Source organism: Nicotiana attenuata, chromosome 8, assembly GCF_001879085.1.
Source record: "Nicotiana attenuata strain UT chromosome 8, NIATTr2, whole genome shotgun sequence".
Taxonomy (NCBI): Eukaryota; Viridiplantae; Streptophyta; class Magnoliopsida; order Solanales; family Solanaceae; genus Nicotiana; species Nicotiana attenuata.
Genome location: NC_031996.1, coordinates 44,468,801 through 44,476,157, shown reverse-complemented (window position 1 = coordinate 44,476,157; position 7,357 = coordinate 44,468,801). Strand labels below are relative to the sequence as shown.

Here is a 7,357-nt window from a genome sequence, read left to right as displayed (position 1 = left end):
TTGGTTAATACGACCTCATTATTTTCAAATGAAACCTTCACTCCAACTTTTTCTAATAACCCCACAGATACTAAATTGGTTTGGATATTAGGAACATGCAATACATCACGCAATGCTAGAGTTTTACCAGATGTGAGTTTGAGAAGAATTTTTCCTTTCCCAAGAACACGAGTTGTTCTTGAGTCACCAAGATAAATAGTTTCTTCTCCTTCCTTAACTTGGGTGTAAGACAAAAATTCATTTTTATTTCCACAAATATGCCTAGTAGCACCAGAGTCTATCACCCAATCTCTCACATTGGCCACATTATTTATTTGGGAAATGACCGCAATAATTATATTATCCGCTTTAGTCAAATTTAATTTTGACTTAGCGAGATTATCATTTATCCCAACTCTTCTATTGCATTGAGGTGCATTTTTCTTGAAGGTTTTAATATTAGCATTAGATATGTAACCATGTCTATTTACATACCTGTGTTTTGATATTAGTATCTGCCAAGGTTGTGGATGCAATAACGTATTTGCAACACCATGGATATCTGGCAGGACAACTGGAACAATAGCAGTAGAGACAACACCAAAATTGGTAGCACCATCGAAAATTTTCGTAGTAGTATTGCTTGCCATAGTTTCTTAGATTGTAGGAAAATGACACCGAAAAATAACAATAATAATACTGCAATAATATTATTTGTAAGCATACACACGAATTGGCTTGAGTCGTGCTAGGCACTGTCCTAAGAAACTATTTCAGCAATGTGAAATGTTTCCCCAGGATTAAACAAGCCCATCTCTATTTATTTAGAGGATACAGGAATCAACAAAATCAAATGTTACAAACCCAGCTATTTAAAAGAGGGGAACAAGAGAAGTTAAACTACCAAAAAGAAAAACAACAAAGGAAAGTTGGTGAATAATGAAATTAGAAGGAAAGAGAAGAAGGATTTCTTTTTGTCTTGATGATCAAAATGAGTGACTGGAAATGGCTATTTATAGCCTCATTTGCATGAAGTTTTGTTGTGCATGGCAAGAAAGTAGCTAATGGATTTTGCCACTTGTCAAAAGCTTCTTGCCATTTATCTCTTCCCTTCTAGAAGGCTTGCCACATGTTCTTGGGTAAGACATTTGTCCACTTTACTTGCATGCATCTTGCCACATGGATGGACATTTGTCCACATTTTTGGAAATATCACAACAGTTGACTTTATAAGCATTAGCAATTTCAATACTTTTTGCTTAGTTGTACAAAAGTGTAGTTCCCTTGTGAAATTGTTTTTTGATTCATCAGTTTCTTCTGCCGGGAGCGGTTCCATTTCCATCTGATGTTCCTCGGTTGAAGCAGCTTGGAGTTGGTGGAGAGTAATCTCGCTAAATGAGCCTTATGAAACTTTGGTACCATCCTCATTATACTATGTGAGTCGCTTCTTTTTCAGACTATCATCTTTTGTTCGCTTTTTCCTTTATAATGGTAAGTGTCTAGACCAGTTTGTGCGCCGCCTGACTGTTCTATTCGGATACCCGGTACATATCACCACCAAATTTATCGAATAACTCTGCCTACCGAGCTTGAGCAAATGAAAAGAAATCACCTAGTCTCTTGTGGATATCAACCGAGCGGTCAAATTTATTCACTGTGAGTGATTGCATCTATTATTAACTCTTTTCTTGTTTTCTTTTTTCTGATGGCTATTAAAGAATATTGTTCTTTTGATGACTGCGTTACTGTCATTTAGGTGTCTCCATGTTACAGTATTTGTCCTTTCATCACTTCCTGATTTGCTTCTCTATTGCAGAGAATGCATGTAATGGCCAGATTACTTAAGTGCATTGCAAAGCGGGAATTAAGGGGAAGGAGCACAACCGTTGTACGTGATCTGTTTATTTGGTAGCTTCCTTTTGCTAAAAGAGAATTGATTGTTCTCCACCTTGAAATTACACTACAGCAGGCGCTGCTCTATCTTTCAAAGTTGACAGCCAACTGTTAGATTGAAAACTATGATGATGCTCTTATAATTCCAGGTGGAATATAAACACATGACTCCTGCTGCTGCACTGGTCTATGTTCGCTCCAGAAGTCCTCTTGAGTGTTATTGGCTCCTTCTCAGTGGAAGGTAAACCAAAGTGCATGTACTACCTGTAACAATATTTTAATGCCCTTTGTTAGACAAATGTCTTACCCAAGAACATGTGGCAAGCCTTCTAGAAGGGAAGATATAAATGGCAAGAAGCTTTTGAAAAGTGGCAATTGCTTTGCCGCGTTTCTTTCCCTCAGCATATGAATCCTTGCACATGTGCCTATAAATAGGCTCTCAATTGGACAAGAAATCATGATCAGCAAGACAAAAGAAATCCTTTTCTCTTTACTTCTAATTTCATTATTCACCAATTTCCCTTTGTTGTCTTTCTTTTTGGTAGTTTAACTTCTCTTGCTCCCCTCTTTTAAATAGCTGGGTTTGTAATATTTAATTTTGCTGATTCATGTATCCTCTAAATCAAATAGAGACGGGCTTGTTTAATCTTGGGGAAACATTTCACATTGCTGAAATAGTTTCTTAGGAAAGTGCCTAGCACGACTCAAGCCAATTCGTGTATCTGCTTACAAATAATATTATTGCAGTATTATCATCGTTATTTTCCGGTGTCATTCCCCTACACAATCTAAGAAACTATTTCGTGTAATACTACCATGGAAATTTATTATGGTGCTACCAATTTTGGTGTTTTCTCTGCTGCTACACTTCCAGCTGTCCTGCCAGATATCCATGGTGTTGCAAATACATTATTGCATCCACAACTTTGACAAACACTAATGTCAAAACACAAGTATGTGAATAGACATGGTTACCTATCCAATGCTAATATTAAAACCTTCAAGAAAAATGCACCTCAATGCGATAGAAGAATTGGGATAAATGACAATCTCGCAAAGTCAAAATTAAACTTGACTAAAGCAGATAATATAGGTGTTGCGGTTATTTCCCAAATAAATAATGTGGCCAATGTGAGAAATTGAGTGATAGACTCTGGTGCTACTAGGCACATTTGCGCAAATAAAAATGAATTTTTGTCTTACACTCAAGTTGAGAAAGGAGAAGAAACTATTTATCTTGGTGACTCAAGAACAACTCATGTTCTTGGAAAAGGACTCACATCTGGTAAAACTCTAGCATTGAGTGATGTATTGCATGTTCCTAATATCCAAACCAATTTGGTTTCTGTGGGATTATTAGGAAAAGTTGGAGTGAAGGTTTCATTTAAAAATAATGAGGTCGTATTGACCAAAAATGATATTTTTGTGGGCAATGAATATTGTAACCATGATTTATTTGTGCTTAATATTTTTGATACCAGCAATAAAAATGCATCTTCTTCTGCTTATATGGTTGAGTCAGTTTCTTTGTGGCACGCTAGACTAGGATATGTTACTGTCGCGTATATAAAGAAAAATGCAGTCGTTAGGATTAATATCTAGTTTAGACTCAAATAATATTAACAAGTTGAAACATGTGCTGAAGCTAAAAGTACTAGAAAGACTTGTTTTTCTGTAAATAGAGAAACTGAATTATTATCATTGATTCACACTAATTTAGGCGATTTAAAGCAGACTATGACTAGAGGTGGTAAAAAGTATTATGTGACATTTATTGATGATTTTTCTAGATATACTAAGCTGTATTTGCTTAGAAATAAAGACGATGCTTTTAATGCTTTTATTTCTTATAAAATTGAGGTTGAAAATCAACTTAGTAGAAAAATCAAGAGAATTAGATCCGATAGAGGTGGAGAATATTTATCTTCAAATGATTTTTGTGAAAAGAATGGAATAATCCGTGAAGTTACTCCGCCTTATTCACCTGAGTCAAATGGAGTAGCTGAAAGGAAAAATATAACATTGAAAGAGATGATGAACTCTATGTTAGTTAGTTCTAATGCTCCTGATAATTTGTGGGGTGAAGCTATTTTATCTGCATATCACTTACAAAATAGAATACCTCATAGAAGAACCGGCAAAACTCCTTATGAATTATGGAAGGGTTATAAACCTAACTTGAAATATTTAAAAGTGTGTGGGTGCCTTGCTAAAGTTCTGTGCCTGAACCTAAAAAGAGAAAAATAGGTTCTAAAACCGCTGATTGCATGCTTATTGGATATGCTGAACATAGTGCTGCATATAGATTTCTTGTTTTAAAAAGTGATATGCTTGATTGCAATACTATAATTGAGACAAAGAATGCTCAGTTCTTTGAATATATTTATCCACTGTCTGAAAAAATTTCTCATACACCTGTTGAAACAAATAATAAAATTACCTCTAATGAGGAACAGAGAAGGAGCAAAAGGCCTAGGAAAGAATATTTTTCTTATGGAAATGATTTTCAAACTTTTCTTGTCGATAATGAACCATCAAATTATTTTGAAGCTATATCTTCTTCAGAAGCTAATTATTGGAAAGAGCTAATAAATATTGAAATTGATTCTATTATGAAAAATAATACATTGATTTTAACTGACTTACCTCTTGGTGCAAAACCTATTGGTTGTAAATGGATTTTCAAAAAGAAATTTAATCCTGATGGTTCTTTAGAAAAATATAAAGCTCAGTTAGTAGCAAAAGGTTTTTCTCAAAAATAAAATATAGATTATTTTGATACACTTGCACCAGTGACTAGAATTTCTTCTATTTGAATTTTAATTGCCTTAGCTTCAATCCATAAGCTTTTTATCCACCAAATGGATGTCAAAACTGCTTTTCTAAATGGCGATTTAGAAGAAGAAATTTACATGGTTCAACCTGAAGGCTGTGTCATTCCTGGACAAGAAAATAAAGTTAGTTAATTAATTAAATCTCTCTGGGCCTTAAACATGCTCCTAAGCAATGGTATGAGAAATTTGAACAAGTCTTACTGAGAGACTATTTCTCTTCAGTTGAGGTGGATAAATGTGTTTATACTAAAATGGTAGACAATGATTATGTGATAATATGTCTATATATTGATAATATGCTTATACTTGGTACAAGTTTAAATATTGTGAAAAGTACTAAATTATTTTTGTCTGCAAATTTTGATATGAAAGATCTGGGTGAAGTAAATACAATATTGGGAGTTAAAGTTATAAGGAGTGAAGATGGAATAATATTGTCACAAGAACACTACGTTGAGAGACTTCTTAAGAAGTTTGAATATTTGAATGTCACATTTGTGAGCACTCCTTTTGATGTTAACTCTCAATTGAAAAAGAATAATGGTGACCCAGTTGATCAGTCTAAATATGCTCAGATTATTGGGAGTCTGATGCATTTAATGAATTTTACAATGCCTGATATAGCCTATGCAGTGTGTAGACTGAGTAGATATACTCATAATCCCAATAGAGAGCATTGGTCTGCATTAGCTAGACTAATGAAATATTTGAGAGGAACCCTAAATTATGGCATCCTATATAGTGGCTTTCCTTCTACTTTAGAAGGGTACAGTGATGCAAACTGGATCTCTAATTTAGATGAGACAAAATTCACTAGTGGTTATGCATTCACCCTTGGTGGTGGTGCAATATCGTGGAAATCAGCTAAACAGACGATCATCGCTAGATCGACTATGGAATCAGAGTTTGTAGCTCTGGAGTTAGTTGGTTCTGAGGCTGAGTGGCTAAGAAACTCCTTAGCTAATATCCCTTTAATAAATGACGTATTGCCTCCTGTGTCTATGCATTGTGATTGTCAAGCGGCAATAGTTATTGCAAAGAATAAATCTTATAATTGTAAAAGTAGACACATGAAATTGAGACATGATGTCATAAAACAGTTGTTGAAAGATGGAATAATTTCCATTGATTATGTGAAGTCGGAGATAAATTTGGCCGATCCTCTGACTAAATCTGTGGGAAGAAAATTAATTCTTCAAACCTCAAAAGAGATGGGGTTAAGGCCGACATGTTGTCAATAGAGATGGTAACCTAACCTATATGATTGGAGATCCCATGAAGTTGGTTCATATGGGTAATAACAAGTCGATATTGGCACGATGCACTAAAAGAGAGTGCTTGACTGCTACTAATTAAGAGGTTGAGTTATAACTCTTAATGAAATTCATAGTCCTTATGGATGGTGTATTTAAAAGCAGTATACGCTTGATGAATTTACCTGTATGAGGGTGGAGTGGGCCGCTCCTATGAGATTTTGGCCTAGTCTCTAGAGCTCTCATGAATAACCAGGCACGCGCATGGCCTATTGGCATAAAACCGCGTTGAACAACAAAATTACCGGGGGTCAAAGTGTGATCGATAAAATCTCTGACTTACAATAAGAATTATTGGTTCATAGAAATATTATATTTCACCAGTAATTCTGTGAGTTAAGTTTTATTGGTCTAAGTTTGGTTCATAGTCCTGAAGACACCAAACCTATTACATTTGGACCATACAAATCCAGCAAGTTCATTTTTGAAGGTCTTTAAAATAATGGGGGACTGTAACAATATTTTAATGCCCTTTGTTAGACAAATGTCTTATCCAAGAACATGTGGCAAGCCTTCTAGAAGGGAAGAGATAAATGACAAGAAGCTTTTGAAAAGTGGCAATTGCTTTGCCACGTTCCTTTCCCTCAGCATATGAATCCATGCACATGTGCCTATAAATAGGCTCTCAATTGGACAAGAAATCATGATCAGCAAGACAAAAAGAAATCTTTCTTCTCTTTCCTTCTAATTTCATTATTCACCAATTTTCCTTTGGTGTCTTTCTTTTTGGTAGTTTAACTTCTCTTGTTCCCTTCTTTTAAATAGCTAGGTTTGTAATATTTAATTTTGCTGATTCCTGTATCCTCTAAATCAAATAGAGACGGGCTTGTTTAATCTTGGGAAAATATTTCACATTGCTGAAATAGTTTCTTAGGACAGTGCCTAGCATGAGTCAAGCCAACTCATGTATCTGCTTACAAATAATATTATTGCAGTATTATCATCGCTATTTTCCGGTGTCATTTCCCTACACTACCTACTGCGAGCTGTTCAAGAATATAAGCAGCAGTGAATAGCATCTCCTGCACTCTCTGGTGATGCTATATTGATCACCAAGGCTGATCTTGAAGGTATCATAGTTGTTTTTAGTGGTAGCAAAATGGATAAAAAAATAGTTATCCACTCATATTATCCATTAAAAATTAGGTTGGATAATGAAATTTTAAAAGCAGGTTAAATATGGATAAGAACCATATTATCCACTTAGAAAATAGATAACCAATGGGTTTAATTTTATATTTGTACGTAAAGACTCAAATTGGGGGTTCCTCAAGTTTGGGAGACTAGGAGTTCTCCCAAAAGTGATCATATTTAAAAAGCCGTGGATAACATGGATAT

The 7,357-nt window shown here is 34.9% G+C and overlaps 1 protein-coding gene across 1 annotated transcript in view; it reads left to right on the top strand.

The window, feature by feature from the left end:
• LOC109231719 (putative dual specificity protein phosphatase DSP8) overlaps window positions 1,044-7,357 on the top strand; it is a 16,575-nt gene continuing 10,261 nt past the window's right edge. Inside the window, exons 1-5 of the mRNA XM_019397358.1 lie at window positions 1,044-1,118; window positions 1,291-1,361; window positions 1,436-1,523; window positions 1,796-1,867; window positions 2,022-2,113. Coding sequence (XP_019252903.1) covers window positions 1,044-1,118; window positions 1,291-1,361; window positions 1,436-1,523; window positions 1,796-1,867; window positions 2,022-2,113 — 398 coding nt within the window. The remainder of the gene's footprint in view (window positions 1,119-1,290; window positions 1,362-1,435; window positions 1,524-1,795; window positions 1,868-2,021; window positions 2,114-7,357) is intronic.